Source organism: Platichthys flesus, chromosome 11 (assembly GCF_949316205.1).
Source record: "Platichthys flesus chromosome 11, fPlaFle2.1, whole genome shotgun sequence".
NCBI lineage: Eukaryota > Metazoa > Chordata > Actinopteri > Pleuronectiformes > Pleuronectidae > Platichthys > Platichthys flesus.
The window spans coordinates 22,056,883-22,079,351 of NC_084955.1; the positions used below are offsets into that span (position 1 = coordinate 22,056,883).

The 22,469-nt window shown below is 42.6% G+C and overlaps 3 protein-coding genes across 8 annotated transcripts; 1 reads left to right on the plus strand and 2 right to left on the minus strand.

Moving 5' to 3' along the window:
• Positions 1-1,519: 1,519 nt before the first annotated feature.
• fli1rs (Fli-1 proto-oncogene, ETS transcription factor-related sequence) lies at positions 1,520-15,302 on the plus strand. Of its 5 annotated transcripts, none has more exons than XM_062399277.1 (10): positions 1,520-1,679; positions 7,987-8,192; positions 9,133-9,299; positions 11,212-11,415; positions 11,956-12,033; positions 12,811-12,879; positions 13,032-13,094; positions 13,455-13,502; positions 13,757-13,843; positions 14,273-15,302. In XM_062399277.1, the coding sequence occupies exons 1-10, from the start codon at positions 1,662-1,664 to the stop codon at positions 14,791-14,793; spliced, it is 1,461 nt and encodes a 486-aa protein (XP_062255261.1). In that variant the 5' UTR covers positions 1,520-1,661; the 3' UTR covers positions 14,794-15,302. The 5 variants fall into 5 exon arrangements, with proteins under 5 accessions (XP_062255261.1, XP_062255264.1, XP_062255262.1 ...); XM_062399276.1 differs by lacking the exon at positions 1,520-1,679 and adding an exon at positions 1,732-2,264; XM_062399279.1 differs by lacking the exon at positions 1,520-1,679 and adding an exon at positions 6,951-7,694.
• Positions 15,303-15,441: 139 nt separating this feature from the next.
• On the minus strand, positions 15,442-19,853 carry zp3d.2 (zona pellucida glycoprotein 3d tandem duplicate 2). 2 transcript variants are annotated; one of them, XM_062399275.1, is made up of 8 exons: positions 19,337-19,853; positions 18,471-18,586; positions 18,279-18,382; positions 17,880-18,054; positions 17,690-17,795; positions 17,444-17,529; positions 17,270-17,343; positions 15,442-16,877 (listed from the first exon to the last, which is right to left on the minus strand). In XM_062399275.1, exons 1-8 carry the CDS (start codon positions 19,817-19,819, stop codon positions 16,417-16,419), a joined length of 1,605 nt encoding a protein of 534 aa, XP_062255259.1. In that variant the 5' UTR covers positions 19,820-19,853; the 3' UTR covers positions 15,442-16,416. The 2 variants fall into 2 exon arrangements, with proteins under 2 accessions (XP_062255259.1, XP_062255257.1); XM_062399273.1 differs by having other exon boundaries at positions 17,444-17,532.
• A 576-nt stretch (positions 19,854-20,429) lies between these two features.
• Positions 20,430-21,911, minus strand: LOC133964611 (ly-6/neurotoxin-like protein 1). Its single transcript, XM_062398787.1, has 3 exons — positions 21,774-21,911; positions 21,050-21,169; positions 20,430-20,902 (listed from the first exon to the last, which is right to left on the minus strand). Exons 1-3 carry the CDS (start codon positions 21,823-21,825, stop codon positions 20,697-20,699), a joined length of 378 nt encoding a protein of 125 aa, XP_062254771.1. The 5' UTR covers positions 21,826-21,911; the 3' UTR covers positions 20,430-20,696.
• Between the last annotated feature and the right edge of the window lie 558 nt (positions 21,912-22,469).

Sequence of the window (22,469 nt, forward strand, 5' to 3'; positions counted from 1 at the left end):
TGGAGACGGGGGAAATCGTGCACGTCGGTGGGAGAGCAGAGTCGTGATTGGGAGGCAACGACACAACCAGGATAAAGTTACACAACAACACGTGAAGTGATTAACAACTGTCTGCAGCAACTCAGGAATCCACCTCCAGCGCGGTGGGTTGGCCCACAACATGGAGCGAAAGACACGAACTCTGATTAGATCTGATTTTAAATGATCTTGTTTCATTGAAATGTTTAATAACGTTACTTGATTTAATTTGAAAATAGAAATAAAACACAAATGCAAAAAATACTTTTTCTGTCAAATGTAATGAATATCGTTTCTGCATCGTTAATTCTGTAACGTAAAACTTTCCATAAACACATTTATCAGTATGTTTGTGAAATGTCACGTTTGTATGGCCAACGAAATAACTCTGCAGTCACCGGCACAAGATGGCAGCGTTCATATCTGGGTTATTTTGGCTTAATTTATCTTTTTCTCTTTTAATTTTATTTAAAAATACACATTTTTTAAAGCTTTTCAGGAAGATCGAGGAGATCAACGCCAACATGTTCGTGTTCCTCCGCCAAATTTTCACCCTTAGTCAAAAAACTCTAAACCAACTTCCACCACCATCGTGGCAACGGCGTTCATAGAATCACTTCCTGTTTGGCAATTTGTCTGCAAAGTAGAAGCGCAACTTTCGTTCTGTTGCTGCAATGCTTCATATCGAGCTGCAGCACAGAGCTTTTATTTTGAAGAGTTGTTAACTTGGGTCTGAACATTGTGTCGAAAGCTCAAGCGACCTGTGAAATAACCGACATGTAATGTATGAAAAAAGAACAAGTTAAACATTCAAACTTCAAATATATACATGAACCACACACGACAATAATAACAAAACAAATTCAGTTTTATTTTAGGAAAAACGCTCACTTGACAATACTCACAGCAGATAAACCAGGTAGGATGAACACAAAGTTTTCTGAATTCACTCTGCACCATAGACTGTTTCTAACAATTCTCTGCACACAATCAATAAAGTGACAGGATATTGTCGACTCACTCAAGGAATGATCCTGAATAAGCTCCACACCTGCACTAGTCTTATTTCAGCTGTATGTTAATAATATGGAATTACACATTTGATAATAAATAAGATGCACTTTCAGTCATTCCCAAATGACACAAGGAAGTGGCCAAGCTATAATTAAAATGTAAATAAAAACAGACAGTTCAATAAGAAAAAGTATTTTACAGTTGTAGGTTCTTGTAATGTACAGTGAATAACTTGTTTATAAATTAAATACATCTGTTTTTGATTTTAGTTTTTCTCTCTGGGCAGAAAGTTGTTGTTGATTTCATGAGAGGCAACTTTCACAGTTTCACAGTGTGTCGGTGACTTCACTTCCCAATTTAGAGAGAGAGAGAGAGCGAAAGCGCTAGAGAGAGAGAGAGAGAGAAATAGAGAGAGAGAGAGAGAGAGAGAGAGAGAGAGAGAGAGAGAGAGAGAGAGAAACGTGTCATCCGGTTATGGTCTGCGAGTTAAAAAAAAAAAATTCTAACTGCAATGGTTTGCGCCATAGAGCCAATGCACCCGTGCATGAATTGAAGAGGAGTTAGAAGAGTAAATTAAAAAGACGTGTAAAGGGACAGAAGTGACTCGATGACCCAGAGGCTGCTCTGCAATGGACTGTACGATAAAGGTAAGCGAGTGACGGTTTGTAGAGCTGCTGCTGGTGGTGGTGGAAGTGACAGGCGGACACCCACACCAGCCCCGAGTCTGCTGCTGAGTGAGAGAGTCCCCACTCTTTCCTTCTCGTACAAAATTTCCTCTTCCTTCCCGTTCGTGGTTGTATGTCGGCTCTATAATAACACAACTAACCGCCGCATCTTTACACTCGCACAAAAAAACACCACTAATTGGTCGCCGCTCTGCCGCGTAAAAAGGAGGATTTCCATGCGCAAGACTTTGCGACTCCAACACTCCTCGTTGAATTGTTGCGTTTTTCTAATCTCGCAGAAACTGAATAACTAAATATTCCTGAAGAAGCTGTATCGGACACAGCAGCTGTTGTTTTTAGTTTTTTCTTAACAGAGGAGTAAGTGGAAGGGATGCGGGGGTTCACTGGTGCGCAACGGGCAGGTGTCCATGAGGGCGCCATGGATGAGTTTGGACGCAGCGAACGCGCGTCTTTCTCGGGGCAGGAGGATCCATGTCCATCAGACGACTGGTACTTCACGTTTCACACCGTCACGGCCTCATGTCTCCATCTTCTTTCGACGAGCCGGTAAATGTTTGCAATGTTTCCGTCTTCTGAGAAACGCAGAAATAAAAAAAGGCCTCGGTGTCAGCATTTTACAGAGAAGAGCCGTTTTAAACAACTGAAAAAGGGATAATTGCGCAACAAGAGAAAAGGGAAATAATTGAATGTGCTGCTGTATACCCACTTTATAAGTATATATAATACGTTATATAGAATGTGTCTATCTAGATTCTTTGTATTCGTTCTTTATTTCTTTTTTATCGAATCTGCATTTTGGCGCACAGGCTTTTTTATTTCTGCAACTTTCTCGCAAACTTTCGACTCATTTGTTTTCGTTTCCCGGAAATACTAACATCAGTTTAACTTAACTTTTTAAAAACGATTTAATATGATATATTTGAAATTTCAACCAAAACCCAAGTATGGTTCATCCTCGTTTTAAAAAAACTGGATTAAAGGGCATTTGAAAAAGAGGCCTGAGTGAATAGAGGAACTCATATTTCTACTAATCTCTCTCTAGTTTCGTTTCTAAGGCATAATGTTTATGTTGACGCCACTGATGCTTTTTAGACACGGTTGATTTTGTGATTTAAAAAAAGTGCCAATGCAACAAAACCTTGAATTTAATCATTTCTCGTGTGCTGATCTGTTTTGCTGCTGCTTGATACCCTTTACTTTTCAGACAGTTCTTCTGTTGGACTGTGTCGCAGCAGATTGTGCGTTCGAGGTTATTTTTAAGTATAATTTATAGCTGCAAACGGGAGCACTTGTCAGGTGTCGTTATCTGAACTCTGCAGGCTTCCTGTCTCAAACCTCAGACTTTCCGCGCACATTTCCGTTCCCTGGACAAAAAAAAAAAAAAAAAAAAAAGTCAAACAAAAAGTCAAACAAAGCCCCGGCCGAGAGAAACGAGGTGGACAATGTGTTGAGACTGGACGATGTGCTGAGCGAGAGGAGGAGGAGAACCGGGCCTGCGGTCGGGAGGCCTGCAGGGCTGGTGCAGGAGCTGAGCGCAGCAGCTGCAGCAGCTCAGGCCTTTGCAAAATCAGCTCGACTGAACTTTTACTTCTGCTTTCTGCCACTTGCCTCAGACATGGCGAGGGCAGAGGCAGCAGCCTTTTGCACAACTTGTTATTGGATAAGCTGTTGTTGTTTTGAGCTACGTTTGGGGGTTTCAATCCAACGTTAGGAGCCTGAAGGCCTCATCACAGCAAACTGAAGATTGTCCAGTTACTTGAAAAACGCAAAGGCTATATGAAGATAGTGGATTTATCATAAAAAACCATCATTACAGCCTTATAGATTCTTTACACATCTCAGCTGCTGTCTTTTTTATAACTAAATGGTGAGAAATGTATAAGTAAATTAACTTATGATGAAAATAGGAGTTAGCTGCAGCCTAACGGCAACATATCTTGTATTAATATCAGTATAATAATCATTTTGCAGAAGGTATCATGAGGTCAAATAGAAATCTAAATGATATAGTTCATATATTCTTATGTAGGGACATGAAGGCCGGAATACATTGAGGCCAATATAAATATCAATATAATGGTTCAGCATTGAAGAAGCACAGTGAGAAGATATACATCATAATTGATTGACCTCAGATTTATTACAATTTTGTCATTCTCTGCTCCTTAAGAAGAGTTTAAAACCATAACCTTCCCCCAGGAGCAAAAATCTAAACCTTTAAACTTATATAGACCCACAATAGAAGCTAATGTAAAATCCTGTGTGGACATTGCTTTTAAAAGTCTCTATGCAGTTAAGAAGTCGGCCATTTATCCTCCATAAAAAGCAAAGAAGCAAGCAACACAACACAAATGAAACCAGCTGCAGTGAACCTCACTGGAGGTGTCAGGACCGAAATAGGTCACAAACCAGCTTCTTTAAATAAGAACATTCAGTTGTCTTCAAAAATGGACAAGCGAGGACTCTACTGCATGCAAAGATCTTTTAAGTATAATTCTTTAGATATAATTTATGTTATTGCTACCTGAAGGGATGGAGCTGTTAACCATATCCTTGGTTCCAATGTAGGGCATTAGCTCTGAACTTTTCTGTTTGTAATCAACCAAACGGTTAATTTAAACAAAGATATATCTTTATTGTACAAAGTAGGTGAATGGTTTTAAAGGTGTAGAGATTTGAAAAGTGATCCTTTAAGTCAAAATAAAAGATTAGATCATCTCAAAAACGAAACCTTCTCAATCTAAATATATATTTTTCTGCTTTTCAATTCAAACTTGCTCACAAAAAAAACTTATTTTTTCTTTTCTTTGCATTCACTTGGATTTTCACAGTTTTCTTTGTTTTACAGACGAAATTATAAAACTGACAAAAGAATCCATAGTGAAATGTCACCAAATAGAGCATGTGACTCCAACAAGGCCGATTAACACTTAATTACAAATAATGTTTGTGTTATCCTGCTAACAGGTGAAAACATAACTTCCTTAGCAACGGATAATAATCATAAGTCACCAGATGTTGTTCGGCTTTGAGGAAAAAACAAACGGTTTATTATTGATGAATGGGAGTGAACATTTAACACTGGATTAAATCCACCCAGTCTCTCAGGATGCTCCACCCACATTTTGTGAAAAATCCTCTGGCTTTAAACATTTGAGAGGCAGCACCCCCCCCACCCCCCCACATGTCTGATTCATATCATGACATAATCAGTGCTGGATCTTTTTATATAGAGTGAGACTGATGCCAATATTAGGGAGTAAAAGATTCCCAATACAAAGCCGCAGCATTTACAATTTTTAACTTGGCAATTATTCCAAAGTTGTTATCAAAACCCTTATGTCAAAGAAATGTAAGTGAGGCTTGATATTTTACACTTTAATCATAAACTTTATTATATTAAAAAACTATAAGAAAACACAAGTACAGCTGGACATAAAGAGAATAAAAGATCTAAAATACAGATCTTATCAGCCAAAAAATCCAATTGAGAGATGGACTTACACATTATTGACTCTTTTCAAGAGATTTGTTGATTGGATTTTTTGACAGTGTGAAAAATATAAAATATCAACACCATCTTTAAAACACAAACGAAAGAAAGAAAATCAACTTGTAGGTAAAATGTAAGAACAACTTCACATCTCTTCTGCATCGTTTACTCTGTAAACTACACGTTTACATACCAGCAAACATAAACACAGAGACCGATGTATGAGAAAGGCTCATATCAGCCGACTTCTAGGGTTAGGCAACCGAAGTCGAACACGTTGTACTTTGATTTACTTTTTTTCCCTCGTGAAGCTAAAACCTAAAAAGAAGTAAGAACCTCACTGTCGTCAACAAGCTCTTCGTTTGAGCAAGACGAGCCTGATGCAACCCGCAGAGCTGCTGACTTGTAGCCACGACAGAAGTTTCCACACAGGACGTTTCGGGTCGGCGCTCTCGCTGCGAGAGAAAACTTTCAACAGTGTTTTACTTTCAAACCCGACAGAACCAGGTTGTACATGTCAGGAGCTCGAGGCCCAATCGGACCCGAGGAGGGTTTTTAAAGAGGTGTTTTGTGTCCCTGGGCAATGGGGCTGAAACATTCTGAACAGGAAGTCAGTTGTGGCATCAGCGGTCAGGCCACACTTTGGTATATTTCTATCAGTGTGCAGAAAAGAGAGAGAGAGGGAGGGGGCAGATAAAGAAAGAGCGGGAGTGTGAGTTTGTGGTTGTGAAAGCTGAATGTGCTGAAAGCTGAATGTGACGAGCGGCCGTGAGTCACGATCTTATCAACAGTTCCAGAAAAGAGAAATCTATGGTCACAACAGAAAATCTTCTTTAATTCAACATCTTACACTCGACCCAAAAAAAAAACCTGTTTTGAAATATATAAGTTATATATATTCGCTATAAACTTTGCACTTTATTTCTGGACGGTGTGATGATATGTCGTCCATCTTTATTTCCAGTCTAGGTGACCCGCCCCACTTAATTTGAAGTTCTTAATTCACAACATGACATTTCATCTTCTTATTGATTTACAGTATTTAGTATTTAAAAAGGACCAATCCACCGATTCTACACATCAAACTTTGTTAAGAGCATTTGTGGACAAAAAGGAGTCATTGACTCCAGAGGGGAAGCTGTGTGACGCGTGTGATTAACTGCCGCCAATGATGTTGTACTGCCACAGAGCTGTGGACAATCGAGTTGCATTGTGGGTAATGTAGGCACCATGGTTTGAGTGATATATTTACATTTACTCATAGACTCATAGGAGCTCAAAGTTAAATCTTGTAATATAGGACGTTATTTTCAATCGTCTTTTTATCTGTTGGTTTGTTTGAACGGATTTCCACGACACTTGGCGGAAGGATGTCGGGTCAAGAGAAAAACCCATTAAAGTTTGATGCGGATCCAAATCAGGGGGCGGACCCAGGATCTTTATTACAACTTTCTTTAATATTGTAAGATAGGGCCTTGTTCCAAGGGTAATAGTTATCTTAACTATAAGTGAATTTAAGGGACTGTTGGGCTACTGAGTGCGGTTCCATTATCTCTGTCCTTACATATTGAGCAAGCTTTCTCAGGTTTCATTCATTTGATACAAAATCAATCTTTTAAAAAGTTTTAAATGAAAGCCTTTTGCCTGCGCTATAGGAAGAAGGCGTATGTGAAACAAAGGTTTCTGAAATACCTCATGCACGTCTGTATCAGTGTCTGCAGCCTCACGGAAATGCCGAACTGTGTGGCATGCATCAAGACGCAGTTAACAATGCCGAGGCAACAATTGAGCTAAAAACAACACATAGGAAAACAGAAGAGGCGAAAACAATGCAAAGGCGGCACTTCAATCAGGGCTGCGCTCTCCGTGCTGTCCGATGAACCCGACCCCCTCTCCACAGGCCTTCAGTGTTGTTTTCCAGCTTTAAAAATGACCCACATTTTCACATTGTGCCCCCTCCTCCACCATTTCCTCTCTCTCGGCCTGTGCCAAAAGGTTCCTCTGCACATGGCGGCCAGGCTTCCTGTAGGCCACTGACAAAGCACGGCGCTGACGTGCGAGGCCCGAAGACAATGCTCAACTCTTCTAAACAAACACGCTCTTGCTCAGCAGTGGTCGCGTCGCACGTGCACGCGCCTAATGCGAGCAGCAGACGTGAACAACAGGTCGGGTGTTTTTCCTCGCTGGTGCACGAGATGAAAGTGCCATTTCGAAGGTGCCGAACACAGGAAGACGGACTGAAATCTCGATTACACCCCTCCCCCTCCCACAACCCCGATCCTAACGACAAATAAAGCTGTGGTTAACGTGGCTGATGTGTTTTTGACTGCCTGCACACCATTTCTAAACATTTCTACTTGCCATATCTCTCCTGAGTGTTTAGACAAAAACATGAGTACAAAGTTTCGGTCAACTACAGGGGAAATACCACTGAAATCTGAGTAAAGAGCTCGGTCTGAATTCAAGGACACTGCTAAAAAGATGTGAGTTTTCCAGTTTGGGATCAGTAAAGAACATTTACTATTTTAGTCCCTGGCTTTCTTTTATCAAAGTTTTATAAAGGTGGAAATCTGTCTGTGCTCGGCCTGTAAAAAAGGAACTGTATTGTTTTGATCTTAAAGGTTCAGATAAACATGTTGTGCTGCCTTTGTTACTTCGACAGCTCCACTTGAAGCATCTTAGTTTGAATAGAGTCTGTACAGGAAAACAAAGTTTCCACAGGTTGTGACGGGCACATCAGTGTCAGACGCTGACCTCTGTGGTTCTGTTGGACAGGAAGCTCTGTCCGTGGTGAGCGAGGACCAGCCCATGTTTGAGCCGCCCTACCCAGCAGCCCCGGCCATGCACATGAAGGTCGAGATGACGTCACCAGGAGTTTACGGCCAGGCCTCCAAGCAGAGCCCCGAGGCCGCCGAGCCGGAGTGGGTGGGGTCAGCGGCGCAGAACCCTGGGAAAAGAGGCGAACACGTCAACGGGACCAGGTGAGTCAGGGCCGGGGCCACAGGGGACCACGGGTTCCCGGTGATCGGGCTGCAGCTTTGTTACGGCTCCATTTCAACACTCAGGTTTTTCCCAGATGCTAAATTTATTTTTTTATTGCTCATTTAACAAATGACCACTGATATTCTTTTTTTTTACTTTAACCGAAGTAACTAAATACATTTATTAAAGTATTCTTCAGGAAAAATACTTTCTAGACACTTCATTGTATCTCCTTCCTCTTATTTTTTTAAAAGAGAGATAGAGAGAGTTAAAGACAGACGGAGCGATATAGAGGGATAGAGATAGAGGGATAGAGACAGGTGCAGAGCACGATAGAGAGATGGAGAGGGGGTTAGAGAGAGAAATAGTAATAGAGAGAGAGATAGAGAGAGCAATAGACATAAAGGTAGATAAAGCAATTAGGAGAGATAGAGAGGAGTGAGAGATATAGAGAGATAAAGATGAACAGAGTGCAATAGAGATAGATAGTTAGAGAGAGAGAAAGCGAGAGGTTAAGATGGAGAGAGAGCAATAAAGATAGAGATAGAGAGGAATAGAGAGAGCGATAGACGGGTAGAGAAAGCAATAGAGATAGAGAGGGATAGAACGATAGAGAGGCAGAAAGAGCGATTGATAGAGAGGGACAGAGAGTGAGAGGGAGAGGTAAAAATGTATAGTGAGCAAAGGAGGTAGAGAGAGAGAGAGAGAGAGAGAGAGAGAGAGAGAGAGAGAGAGAGAGAGAGAGAGAGAGAGAGAGAGAGAGGGATTATACTCATATGTAGTATAAAATCTATGAAAAACAGTTCTGGACCAAAAGAGAACTCATCTTCCCCCAGCTGACACCGAACCCTGTGGTATAATTTTGAATGGTTTATAGCTCTATCTCTATTAGCGTGTTTATAAGACATGTTAACGGTCACATGTTAACCTGTGTTTCAGCCGTGAGTCCCCGGTGGACTGCAGCGTCACCAAACGCTCCAGACACATGAGCAGTGACGGGGGCCCGATGCCGTACCAGGCCTCGTACGTGGAGCCTCGTGCCAGCCCCCAGACCACCACCCCGCCCAGCAGCACCACAGAGGAGAAGAGGGTCATCGTGCCAGCAGGTGAGCTGACACACACACACACACAAACACACACACAGTCGTCCTCCATCTCCCTCCGTCCAACACACAACACTGTCACAAGACAATTTCCCAACAGCGGGCACGCACTGCGCTTGTGCAACGTGGATAACTGAATCAGAGATGGGCACAGCGTGTGTTTGTGCATCAAACTCTTCTTCCCCAAAATACCACCACACAATTAACTGCTGTGACTCTGAGGAAACACAACTTTAAAATGAATGATATCTCGTGCAAATTGGTATTCAGAGCTGTTGTGTAAATACAAGAGAGAACCAGCAGGAATTGCCGTGTGATGAGCTGGGGGGGGGGGGGGGGGGACGTTTCTTATTAGTAATAATCCTGTTTTTAACCCTGGATAAATAACCACAAGTGACTTCTAGAGTCAGACGGATATGGACTTCACGGGGGCCAATGAGAAGAAAACTAATTTCATTTAGAGATAGATCAGCCAGTATAGAAAGAAATAGCAATGAATCATCCTGAAATATTGTGTTTCTTACAGTAAAGTGTTACGTCATCACTTGTTAGGAAATACTCCTGTATTCTCACATGGGTTCAGATATTTTGCAGAAAAAGTTATGGAAAATTTTGAAACAATTGACTCAGGAGCGTTTGCCGACTTCACGTCTGAAAAGCAGCTTTAGAGTCAAGTGGCTTCATATCTGAATCCAAGAATCGTGATGAATATTCGTCCCGAGAGTCTCAGTGAAATTCCTCGTCTTTACAGAGGAAAACCACTGACACAGACTTAACTTTAAGTAACTTTTGACAAATCATACATTCTCCATCCTGCCCAGTTCCAAGTGGTCATCCTCCGAGAGTCGACGATTTAACCCTCAGTTCGCTGGAATTCAACGAGACACGTCAATGAGTCACAGGCACCGAGTTACTCTGCCTCATAATTGGTGGATATTGCATCACGGTAGAAACGTGTCGACCAAGGACATTCGGGAGCTGAGGGTGTGGCGGCTTCTGCTTGCGACTGAAGCTCCTGCCTGATATTACAGGCAGTTCTCCACAGAGTCATAGTTTGCTACTGGAAACGGAGTGTGTACTTTCCAGAATGAGACTCGATGCAGTTCGTTTCTTGACCATATAGGACTGATTCAGAATCAGGTTTTATTGAACATGTAAGTTTGCACAAACAAGGAATTTGACTTGATAAAGTGGCTCTCAGCTTAAACAGAATACACATCACAACACAAAACAATACAAAACAATACAAACAGAGTGAACAGTGCGATCAAAGAAAAGAAAGAAAAGTAGTGCAGGGATAAATATTAAACGGTATGAGTATTACGGTTATACAGTGAGGGTGAAATAAATAAATATATTTATAATATAATAGTAGTAATTGTACAGTGGTTATGATAGAGATCCAGGGTTATTGCACAGTGCCACAGTGGTTGGCTGTTCAGTAGTGAGACGGCGAGGGGATAAGACACAATGATACAAAATATGATTTGTTTAAAAGGTACAGTAGTTGTAGCTTGTATATGTACATGACATTGTGTATTTTTCAAACCAAGAGTTACAGTTACAGGGTCAAAGCAACACAGGGCTTAAGGTTAACTGAAGCAACATCTTATTCAATCAAGCTTTAGTTGAAACAAGCAGATATTGTATGAAATTCCTTTCCTCGATGTACTTATTAAAAACTAGTCCAAGGGTCATTGCTTGAAACTAACATTTCTGCAGATGTATTTAGAACAACTTCCTGTTTACATGATTTTTTTTGAAAGCCAGAAAACCAGAACAGTATTTATCTAAAATTCACAGTTCGCAGATTGTTCCCTGCTACGAGATAATTTAATCCGACTGAGTGAGACACCACGTTATAAATCCTGATCATTCCTGTGCGCCCTCTCCTCCCTCCACCCTCTGACACCAGATCCGGAGGTGTGGACACAGGACCACGTGCGACAGTGGCTGGACTGGGCCATCAAGGAGTACGTCCTGGAGGAGGTGGACGTCATGCTCTTCCAGGCCCTGGACGGCAAGGCCCTGTGCAAGATGACCAAGGACGACATGATGCGTCTGACGTCGGCCTACAACGCAGACATGCTGCTGTCGCACCTCAATTACCTCCGGCAGAGTAAGACTGCCCCCCCCCCCCACTCCAGCAGATGGTTCTGGGTCTGAACTGTTCTGGCTTACATCGTTCTGTTGCACTAACGGTTTCACTCTTCTTTATTTTAACACTCAAATTCAGTCCTGGCACTAAACTGAATTTGAATATGTAATAATAATAATACTAACATCTGGAAATACAAGGTGCACTAACGACGTCCTCATGTCTTCTGTTGAAGTTCCCTTTTTGCTTATGGAGGTTTCCTGTGTGTGAGGTTGTCGTGATTTCTGATGCTTTATTTTGGCAGCTGTGATTTAGTTTTCTGCAAGTACTTACTCAGGTTGTACCAGATTACTTAAATCTATGTGATGCTTAAAAAGATAAAATGATCTCAAGTAAAATGTTTGGGTACTTCCTCCACCACTGTTTCAGTTTCTGTTGCGTCAATACTTCATTTCACGATATTATACATGGCACTGCTGCAGGGGTATTATGGGTTTTATTAGCATTTTAGGTTAAATGTATATTTTTACTCATTTAACGTTTCTTTGGTTTTTGCTTCAGGTAGCCCGACTTTCTCCTACCCCACAACTCCCACCAACAACACCCCCCCACAGCAACCCAGACTACAGGTGAAAGCAGGTGAGATCCTCTAGTCTCCAGCAGCACCTACTTTCTCAATCGGCTTCTTTATGAACCAATCATGATTCACGGTTCCACCAAAAAACCTTCCACTCCAAACTTCTGAAGTATTTTCAATGAAGTACAACTTTTAATGCCAAATTTCCTCCATTTTATTTTGGCTCTATCAGAATTTTTCTTGGATGAAGAATCTGGTATTTCTTCAAACACTCATTATGTTACATGACACTTGAAATGTAAAAGTCACTTTTAGTGTCATGTAACATAATGATTGGTTGGAGATTTGGATCTTGATTTTAACTTTGTGTCCAGGCTTGAATCACAGCTCGGATTTAGCTCCTTGAATTATATCAGATTTTTTTTTAAATGATGCATTAAGGAATTGTGTTACATCATTTTTTAGATTCTGAAAGGTTTCGTGCCACAACTCCTTAGTGAACAAAAAACTTTGATGAGTTCAAAATTCAACAGCCAGTTTCAGACAGGAAACAGCTGCACCGGCACAGGAAGTTGGGGGGGGGGGGGGGGGGTATCGGTCCGGCTCCTGGGACACAATTCACAATCTTGTGGAGCAGCAGGGGCGGCTTGAACTAATAAAAAAATATGCTCACCCAAGAAACTGAGGGTCATCTTCAGACCCCCAAACGCTTATCACGTCCATTTACTGACTTCCTTCCTGCTGAGGCTGTCCCGTCCCACTGTCCACTTCAAAGCCTTTTTATACCATGTGTTGTCAATGTCTTATCTGTGTGCGTGTCTGTGTGTGTGTGTGTGCAGAAAGCGGTTTTGATGAGATCAGCCGCAGAAACAGCTGGCCAGCAAACACCATGACAGCAGTGCCTAAAGGTAACACAAATAGAAACCGAGGGTGATGTGAAACACGGACCACAAGGATGAACTTTTCGAGCGTGAACAAACGTCTCAAATTTGACTGAATTCAAAACTGCAGCTGAGGATCAAACCATTTCTTTAATTCGTTGTCCTTTTTTGATTTCTAGGTTCCTCCATGGAGCACCAGCACGGCACAAGAGTTACAGACCCAGCTCCAAGAATCGTGCAAGGTAGGGAGGCCTAATTTGGAATAACTGACCCACCCACAGTTTTAGCTGATGGCAAACTGCTGCACGATAAAAAGGGAATATTTGTTTTGACCTCATAATCAGCACTAATGACCACTTTGTTTTACTTCATTCATTCAGACTCACATTGTGTGTTGGTGGGAAGAGCGGGGGGGGGGGGGGGGGGGGCAGCAGATAGTGACGTGACGTATCTGTCCCTCCAGCTGTTTCTCCAACAGCTGGAGGGACAGATAACTTTTCTTGACGCCAATGATTAGCATGACATTTAGGGGGAATTAGTAAAACACCTTTATCTCTGAGAGACAATATGTAAAACTTATAATACTTTTTCCTTTTTTCCAGACCCATATCAGACACTAGGGCCCATCAGCAGTAGACTAGCCAACCCAGGTAAGAACCAGCCCCACAAACAAGACAGACCAACAAACATGATGACACAAATGAGGCCTTTACACTGTCTGCTTTGGCAACATGGGAGAGAAAAGCGAGCGAGGGCTGGCACGCACTGACTTTCCAAAATGAAGTAAACCTCAAGCAACACCTGTTGTGTCAGCAAAACGTTGCATCACGCTTGCACCCAGATAAAAATCCGGCTTCCCTCCCAACCCCCGAAACTGACTGTTTGCCCTGCTGTTTCCTCACAGAAGGCCAAGCCCTCAGCTCATCCAAGAACCGAACGGCCAAACAAAGTCCGTACAAGCTCCCTGACCCCAGCGCTCACAGGCCTGTGGGTAGGTTTCTGCCCTGCCGTCTCACACGTCCTCCAAGCCACACAGTGAAAAGGTCACATTTGATTTAGATAGAAAACTGATGTCATACTTTAAGGAAATCGATTCAAGCTCAAAGAAAAGTCAAATTTCACTCAATAAAGTGCACACAACAAAAACATGACCTCCTTGGCAGAGGTACCTAAACAATCTGTCAGAGAAAGGAGCTGTCCAAGGTCCGAGAAAATCCATGGAGTTGAAATCTTTTCACCTCTTATTCAAAATGCTCCAATTCTTGACATTTTCACACAGATGACATCCGGCAAAATGTTCCAATTTTACCAAGATAAACAGAAACAGACATTTCCAAAGCATCATTCACAACCTGCACATCTTCTGTCTTTATTTATTCACTTAATTCCTCCTCTTTACTGCCCCCCCCCCCACCCCCAGGTTCAGGGCAGATCCAGTTGTGGCAGTTCCTGCTGGAGCTGCTGTCCGACAGCAACAACGCAGGCATCATCACCTGGGAGGGCACCAACGGCGAGTTCAAGATGACCGACCCCGACGAGGTGGCCAAGCGCTGGGGCGAGCGCAAGAGCAAGCCCAACATGAACTACGACAAGCTGAGCCGCGCCCTGCGCTACTACTACGACAAGAACATCATGACCAAGGTGCACGGCAAGCGCTACGCCTACAAGTTCGACTTCCAGGGCATCTCGCAGGCGCACCAGAACCACGGGGCCGACAGCGGGATTAAGTACCAGACTGAGATGTCTTACGTCCAGCCCTACCACAGCCACCAGCCCAAAATGAACTTCATGGGGGGACACCCTGCACCTATGCCTGTCTCCCCAGGCAACTTTTTTGCCCCCCCTTCCACATACTGGAACTCCCCCAACAGCCCCATCTATCCTGGGTCAGCCATGACCAGACATCCCGCCACCCACTCCCACCTGAGCTCGTACTACTGAGGACAGGGGGGGTTTCACACCTGACAGGGACAACATGGCAGAGGACAACACATGCACGTCTTCCAGGATGAGCCGAACCCCGTCTGAAATGAAGGTGATATGACGCTGCGGTCCGCTTGATGAGGGCATTAGAAAGTTGTCTTTGTCACACTCTATGTTGAAAATGGGCAAAACACGAAGGGTAAATTAATTCTGTGATGAATGTAAAGGATTAATATCGTACTCCTCGCCGAGTTTTCTTTTCGGAATACACTGAAGACAATATATTAACGGTTATACAGTTGTTATGATACCAAGTTTCTTTTTTATTTGTACATTGATAGTAAACTGTTGTAAAGACACAAGTCGAACCCTTTACTGTGTGAGTAGCACAATGGATAGCATACCTGCAGTTTTCACATTCAATGTGACTGACATTTGTAAAAGAGAAGTTGTACAGAATGATTCTCATGTAGCGATGTAACATTTACTCTTGATGTAAAGCTAATAAATAATGCTTGTACTTGGAAGTGGACTCCTGTGAATAGAGACATCCACAGATTGTGGAGATTTTTTTTTCTCTTATTTATCTGCAAATACCTTTTTGTGTTGGAAATATGCTTATTTGTTTTCTTGCCAAGATTTAGTCAGATTTCTCTGTTGCCTTTGAAGATTTAGAATCAAGACACCGAACATCTCTCTGTTCTGTGTAAATCTACAGCCAGCAGCAGTTAGCTTAGCATAATAACTGGAAACTGGTTAATAGTAAAATAAATAAATCTGCCGATCACCATTAAGGTTCAGTTATAAACACGCAAATTAATTTCATAATCCAGGAAATAAGTAATTTCAAATAACTGTAGCTTTAGTTTGAATCAGAGACCGTACATAAAGATGGACGACATGGCAGCTCCCCCAAAAGTGAAGCCAAAGCGTGTTGATGGCCTCCTAGAGGAGGCAGGCTGCACTACAGGTCGTAAACCTTGCCTACTCCATGTTAGTGGATGGGACATGGACCAAAGTAAAAAAAAAACAAGTTTCTCAAAGATGGTGCCCGCCGTTTGCGGTAGTTCTTGTCACACTGGTGTTTGTTAACATGTCCATTTTTCCATTAAGTTTGGTTTTAATTTGTTTTTTGGTGGAGTGAAAACAAAGCAAAATTTCATGAACAAAAGCGGAGATTGACCCATTGGTCAAACGGTGAATCAGCAGAACCCCACGACTGCAGCTCAATCCCCACGATCGCTACTGCACGGACCCTGGTTCCAGATCCACACAATGGCGGCGTTCGAATCCAGGATATTTCAGCTTCATTTCTGGAACGTGAGATGAAGTGGAGACATATCGTCTACCTTCATATCCAGTCGATGAAACGGAGGAACCGACCAAAGTTTGGCATAGATCTTCTTGACTAACTTATTGGATCTAGTTTACTCTTTGTTTGGAGAATAAGCTCTTCTCTCAAAACATTGATCTATTCCTTTTAAGAGATGAGGCCATGTGGCATACTATGACAAGTTTGTACATCAACAATGATTCTGCAGGAAACATCAACACCTAAGACACTTCCATAGACCTTCACATTTGAGCTTTTAGCTCACTTGGCGTTGTGTAATGAAGCCACGCGTGCTGTTCATGTCAGCTTTATTTCCCAAAATCAAAGATTTCTTCAAATATTGAGCGTGATTCTTTGACCTCCTCCTTCTTCTCTGCCATCTCCTCCTCTTCTTCCTTTTCTTCCTCCACAACAGCAGAGCCCTTCATCACCTGCCTCTCCTCACCTTCCATCTCAACCCACGTCACTCCTTCACCTCCGAAGGGCCACTCCTTCACCTTGTTCTCCACCTTACCCATCTGAGTAGAAGCTTTCTCTTCAGGCTGTGGTGTCGTGCTCCGTTCAGTCACCTTTCTGGTCGTCTCTGGCTGAGGTGGTGCTGTTGTAGTTGAAGTTGTAGTTGTTGTTGTCGTTGTTGTTGTTGTTGTGGTGGAGGAGGTGGTGGTGGTGGTGGCGGCGGCGGTGGTGGAAAGCCTCTTCCTCTTCGGGGTAACAGTAGGTTTCACTTTAGGCTCTATCGTCCACGGTTTGCTGCTGATTGTTTTGGTCTCTGGAAAATTTTGATTTTTTGCAATTAGAGTATAATCAAATATGAAATACAAAAATAAAGACATTTATTATCCAAGATGATAAACATAAAAAGAACTTGATGGATTTATGAAACCACATTTAAATTCACTATAATCCAGGTTTTCGGGATCTGCTCCATTTTACACACGTACATAGATATCAGTCTATAAATATAAATATGCCTGATGTTTTTCATCAATATCCCCGAGATAAACTAAAATGCCAAAAAACGTTGAAGAAAAGGAAAATAATCAAATCCTGGAGCCGCACCAAAAGCAATTAGGTAACAAACACACGTTCCTGGGTGGTCAGTCACCTGAACAGATTATCTCCAGACTTTTACTGTGGACAATATGAGAATCGAGGTCTCACCTGGAGACGCAGTGGAGCGGCAGCTGGAGTCGCAGCAGCTGCAAACTGAATCTGATCCAAACAGTTCAACCCATCTGAGGAGAACAGGGATGAGGAGTCGATTCCCTTTTTATTATATTTCAACATCTACTTCTCATTCTTCCATATATTCAAAAAAGATAAAGAAAACCTTACCTTCTTGCTTTCAGGTCATAGTTGCAGGACTTGGCTGTTGGCGAGGGCACAGAACTGCCCACAGACATGTCGCAGTGCATGTAGAGCTGCTGTAGGAGAGTGAAGTCGACGTCAATTCAGTCTTAACACCGGGTTTAAACATAAATCTGACAACTTGTAGCAAAGAGGCTGCAGAGAAACTACATGTGAGACACAGAACCACGGTGCAAACAGAACAGTTTTACTCCAAGAACCATCTTCCCTCACCTGGTCCATCATTCCCTTGAACAAGAAGGCATCCAAGCTGAATCTCACAGCGTTGTTTTTGTACGGGATGAATCTTGAGTGACTCTCCTTGCTTTCAACCATACACCTTCATCGGAAGAAAGAAAGTCATATTTCTGTTTTGGATAAATAGTTAAAGATAGTCTGTTTGTGCGAGTGAGGCGTTTGTTACCCAAAGTTTTTCACGACTGGAAACTGCAGCGTGGAGGTATGGGACTTATCGGAGGTCACGTAACACGAGTGGACGTACAGTCTCTTGTCCACCGACATGGACGGGGCCTCGGCCTCGAAGTACATGGGCTTACCGAGCACGTACTGGTCTGACGGAGAAATTCTTTCCCACTGAGCTGAAAGACGGACAGAGGAAGTCAGGGAACGAGACCAACGGCAGCTTCAAGACTCTTCCTCAATCATCCAGAGAAAAATCCAAATCAAAACACGACATGGTTACCGTTGATTCATTTTTCTATTTCCAATGATAAAAAGAAAACACAAATAAATACACGTTTTTATGTCTACAAACATTAACACTGATACCGCATCTGATAAGAACGGTTCCAGGAGGTTTTACCATTTCGTGGAGTCAGACTGAATTTGGCTCGGTTCTTCATGGATTTGAAGATCTTGCGCATCTGCATCTTTGGTTTGTAGCCAATCTTGTAGGAGTACTGGTACCTTCACAGTTAAATACACAGTTAATGAGGTTTTGATGATATAAAAAAAATAAAATAACTTGAGCTCACAGGTCAGGATCCAGTCTCACCTGTTGTAATAACAAGCCACAGGCAGGGTGAAGGGCACGGCTCGTCTGATTGGTCCTTGGAGCTTCGGTGGCTCATATCGTAGAGTGTTTATATAGGCCACTTGGTTGTCAACTATCTGCAAAGAGACACAGTTATCAAACTAGGTTTTTTTTCACCTCGAGTCAAAAGATGAAACTGAACAAATAGAGATAATCACAGGGACATTTTTGCAATTTCGGTCCAGTTACAATTTCCTCCTGGATAGATTTTGAAGTAAGTGTAGTTTAATTTAAAAAGTCTTCAAACTATATAAATGTGACACAAGTCTTAATTTTGCTACATGGAAGAAAAACGTTTTACTTTTATACTTTGACATTTAAGAACCTGTATTTTTATACTTTAACTTGATTTAAGGGGTTTAAAATCATTCCTTATACTTTGACTTGTCTTTACTTTAAATCTGTACTTCTACTCGAGTAAAGAATGCGTGTACTTTTACTACCTCTGCTATGTATAGTTTGTGGTCACAGGGGGTTACCACATAACCAACCAACCCCCCCCACACACAACAACAAATGTATTGAACGGCCATGCTTATAGCTAAAGGAAGATTGATCACCATTCATTTTCTACCTCATAATTTATACTTTCTAACTCATAAATATGACTTTAAGTCATAATGACTTTTTATCTCATAACTATGCATTTTATCTCACATGTATGACATTTTATCTAATAACTATGACTTTCTATTGCACACATCTGACTTCTTATCGCACAAGTATGACCTTAGCCTATTTTTATATTATGAGGACTGAGTTTCATTTGTCTGTCACTGGCTGATTCCCGCCTCCAGCTCCAGTGATGGATGAGGAATCAGACTCACGGTGCGTTTGGTTCCACACGTGTCGAAGTCGTAATCAAAGTAAAGGTGTTCCTCGGTAGAGTTGCTGGTCTGACACGTTCCCAGTCGGAGCTGCGGCTGGGATTCCCCGGTTCCCAGCAGGCTCCTCTCCACCTGCACATGCATCCTGTTCCTCCAGCACCAGGTCTTCACCGGGGGTTCGGTCATGCTGGGGGGGCTGGTGCCGGGCAGCGCCGCCGGGATCAGGAGCCCCCGCACGGCCTCGGGTAGCGGCTCCTTCCTGGAGCCTCTGGCCGGGGAGAAGTGCTCCTTCTGCACCAGCGGCAGGTTCGAGTCCAGGAACACGGGGAGATGCAGGTATGGCGGCGGCAGGGTCCGCGTCTCTCTGCGGGAAACATCTGCCTGCACCTGGGCTGTTGGGTGTGCGGCCTCCGCCCTGAACATGGCTCCTCCATCAGTGGAGATCAGCAGCGACACGAGGGAGAACGAAAGGTACAAACACATTTAAACTGAATTAATGAATGTTTCCTATGTGACTCCACAGCAGCTGATTGACTGGTCATGTGATCTCACGGTCGCTCAAATTAACAACACCTGGCGGAACCACGCGGACAAAACGAGCCAATCACAGAGCAGAACACGTCCCGTGGTGCTGGATGTAAACCTCTGTTTTTACCCTGGGAACAATTATACAAACCGGATTTTAAACCTGTAATTGATCATATTATGGGAAATTAAACGCGCCGAAGTATCTACTGGAAGTGTCTGTTTCTCTTATGTTGATGGATGTATTGTTACTTTGTAGTGTATTGAACTGACGTTGAAGAAAACTTAAAAACGTGACGATTCTCAGGCAAGTCTGGCCCAGGTTTAAACAGATGTTATTTATGTTGTCGTTCTCATCTTGTTTTGTGTGAGTGTTCTTCTTTTCATCAAGTCAAGAGATTCACATGGGAAACTAATAACATCAGCACTGGCTGAGGGAAGTTTAATTGGGCCCTTTTCACTGCTAAAAATACGTTTCCCAGTTTCAACTTCATGTGCAATTTGATTTATTTCTTCAAATGAGGCAGACTTGTGATATGTGCAGGTATAAATGAAGATGACTGATAAGTTGACACAAGAAGTTTATTTCATCACAGTTTACTGTCGTCCCTCCCAAAACAACCAGGTAGACATGTCTTTTAAATGTTGTTAGAAATAATGAGAAGAACATATTATTTTTCCATATTCATGCAACAGAACTTAGTTTAGCACAGATTAGTGCACAGAATGAATCTGAGTGCAGTGTCAGTCTATCAGAGGTAAGACAAGTCTCCACTTCACCTCATATGTGTCAAACTGGTTCTTTCACATTGCCTTCATATGTTTCTTTTCCCATTCACCAGACTGAGTATGACAGAAGTATTGTGAGTAGTGGGCCGGTCCAGTTGTGCGTCACAGGAGTTGCGGCTCCGTTGCACAGGTGTGTGCTGCAGCATTCATTGGTGAAGGTGAAGTTGAGTCCCATGGTGTATTTCTGACCTGTGACGCCGCAGAGTGAGGGACGGACGCAGCTCTTCTCATACAACACCACACGGAGGTGTCCTGAAAGTTCATCAAACAACATCACACACACACACACACACACAAATTAGAGGGCACCGGCTTTGCCTCCCTTGGCCCCTTTCTCGGTTCTTCTTTCTCAGTTTTGATTCATTTAAATTTGTGTTCAGTGACTTGAGGCGCCCTCACCGTTCTCGCCCACTGCTCTGCTGGACAGACAGAGCTGCCCCGCGGGACACTTCAGAGGGAACCTGATGCAGTCCAGAGGGGAGATGGCCGGGAACACACAGGTGTAACAGAAGAGGGGAACTGAAGGACACACGTGTTGGTTAGTACCTCTCAGTAGAGCACACCTCAACCAAGGCCCAACAGTCCTATTGTACTCAATTAAGCTGCAGAGGTCACACTCATAACCGTTAGTTCCCTTTAATATACCTGATTAAACCAAGATCCATGATTTATTTATTGGGAAAATGGTTAAAATGTCTCATCTTGCAATGTTAAAGGAAGTGAAAAAGAAACCAGACTCTGTCCCCTGATCTGGATCCACAACAAACTTGAATGGGTTCTTCCCTGATTCACACCACATCCTTCCATCAAGTTTCTTTGAAATCCACTGAGTTGTTTTAGTGTAATCTTTCTTACAAACACACGTTTTTCACAATAGCAACAAACTAAAGTTCAGTGCATATTAATATAATGCATATACATTATGCACATCGAGGAGTCATAACACATTGTATCAAGTGTTAATCAAGAAATAATAACGTGACATTTATCGTGATAATTATCAATATGGACTGACATGAACATTTGAACACATGAACAAAACTACTCTGGAGTCGCAGCCCTGATATGAGCATATGCATCTTTTGTACACATAAATAAACACACACCTGTTTTGCTGACTCACCCGCAGCTGGCAGTACACAAAGGAGAAGCAGAGGACAAACCAGCTTCAACATTACTGACTGCTTCTGTCAAATGTTCTCGCCGCAAAATTCTTAAGCTCTCGGTGTCGTCTCCTTGTTTTCGAGAGGAAACCAGCTGTTGTCCTCCTGAACACAAGAAATCCGTCGGAGTCTTGTCTCAAAGGCGTGAAGTCGGTTTCCTCTCGGGTCCAGCCGCAGGGAACTGAAGGTAAATCTCTTCTGCTTTCGTTGGATGTTCTGTTAATTAACTCCCAAGAATTCCCACAACCCAATATGTATGATTCTATTAGGCTGTTAGCTCACCAAGGATAGCCATGACATTTTTTTTTCAGCACTCAGCGCCCTGCAGAGAATAGCCCCATTCAGATTCTCCAGAATCAATGGTGCTTTGTTAGGAAAATGCACTCTAGTTTAAAATCCTCATTAAAAAAATTATTTCGAGTTCACTAATGCAATGTTTATTTTAAAATAAAGATAAGACACAAGGTCTGTGCTGAGGTGAGAGAAGGAAGGTTTATTAAATCGTGTTTGATTTCTTAATGGAAGACGTTGAGTTTGGTGGGAGGGCTGTCAGGTGACCTGCAGTCCCATGACTCGACGACTGAGCAGGACAGAGCCACAGCGTTAGACGGGGGGGCAAAGGGGCAGCTTGTCAGTTGATATGTTAAAATAAACTC

Coding starts and splice junctions, on each gene's coding strand:
- LOC133964611 (XM_062398787.1), bottom strand. CDS start 21,825: ATGTTGAAGCTGGTTTGTCCTCTGCTTCTCCTTTGTGTACTGCCAGCT. Junction 21,170..21,773: donor TTGTGTACTGCCAGCTGCGG/GTGAGTCAGCAA, acceptor TGTGTCCTTCAG/TTCCCCTCTTCTGTTACACC. Junction 20,903..21,049: donor CAGAGCAGTGGGCGAGAACG/GTGAGGGCGCCT, acceptor ATGAACTTTCAG/GACACCTCCGTGTGGTGTTG.
- zp3d.2 (XM_062399273.1), bottom strand. CDS start 19,819: ATGTGTTTGTACCTTTCGTTCTCCCTCGTGTCGCTGCTGATCTCCACT. Junction 17,533..17,689: donor TCAAGGGAATGATGGACCAG/GTGAGGGAAGAT, acceptor ACTCTCCTACAG/CAGCTCTACATGCACTGCGA. Junction 16,878..17,269: donor CCGCTCCACTGCGTCTCCAG/GTGAGACCTCGA, acceptor AAAATTTTCCAG/AGACCAAAACAATCAGCAGC.
- fli1rs (XM_062399276.1), top strand. CDS start 2,190: ATGTCCATCAGACGACTGGTACTTCACGTTTCACACCGTCACGGCCTC. Junction 8,193..9,132: donor GAACACGTCAACGGGACCAG/GTGAGTCAGGGC, acceptor CCTGTGTTTCAG/CCGTGAGTCCCCGGTGGACT. Junction 13,844..14,272: donor CAGCGCTCACAGGCCTGTGG/GTAGGTTTCTGC, acceptor CCCCACCCCCAG/GTTCAGGGCAGATCCAGTTG.